Source organism: Tamandua tetradactyla, chromosome 5, assembly GCF_023851605.1.
Source record: "Tamandua tetradactyla isolate mTamTet1 chromosome 5, mTamTet1.pri, whole genome shotgun sequence".
Taxonomy (NCBI): domain Eukaryota; kingdom Metazoa; phylum Chordata; class Mammalia; order Pilosa; family Myrmecophagidae; genus Tamandua; species Tamandua tetradactyla.
In genome coordinates, this window is record NC_135331.1 from 46,420,672 (window position 1) to 46,421,022 (window position 351).

The following is a 351-nucleotide window of genomic DNA, read 5'->3' on the forward strand; positions in this document are numbered from 1 at the left end:
GGGTGCCACGGCCCAGCCCTCCATCTTCAAGCTGGTGCTGCTGGGCAGCGGCTCCGTGGGCCAGTGAGGCCTGGCTCTGTGCAACATGAAGAGTGACTTCAAGAGCATCGTGCCTACCGTAAGTGAGAAGCCGGGGAGGGAGGGGCCTTTGTTTATCTCCTGGCGGAGAGGACGGGGTGACCTGACCTGGGGAGCCCCACCCTCTCGAAGCTCCCACCTGGAGCCTTGGAGCTCACCTGGCATGTGGGCACAGTGGGCAGGAATATCCCTGCTCCTCTTTCCCCTGCCTTGGGGAAGGGTGGCCGGTGTCAGGCAGACCCTTCCTGGTTTCATTTAACGCCTGGTGGTGTC

General features: G+C 62.7%; 1 protein-coding gene across 1 annotated transcript in view; it reads left to right on the forward strand.

The window, feature by feature from the left end:
* LOC143683085 (uncharacterized) overlaps positions 1-67 on the forward strand; it is a 5,999-nt gene extending 5,932 nt beyond the window's left edge. Inside the window, exon 5 of the mRNA XM_077159370.1 lies at positions 17-67. Coding sequence (XP_077015485.1) covers positions 17-67 — 51 coding nt within the window. The remainder of the gene's footprint in view (positions 1-16) is intronic.
* Positions 68-351: the final 284 nt, after the last annotated feature.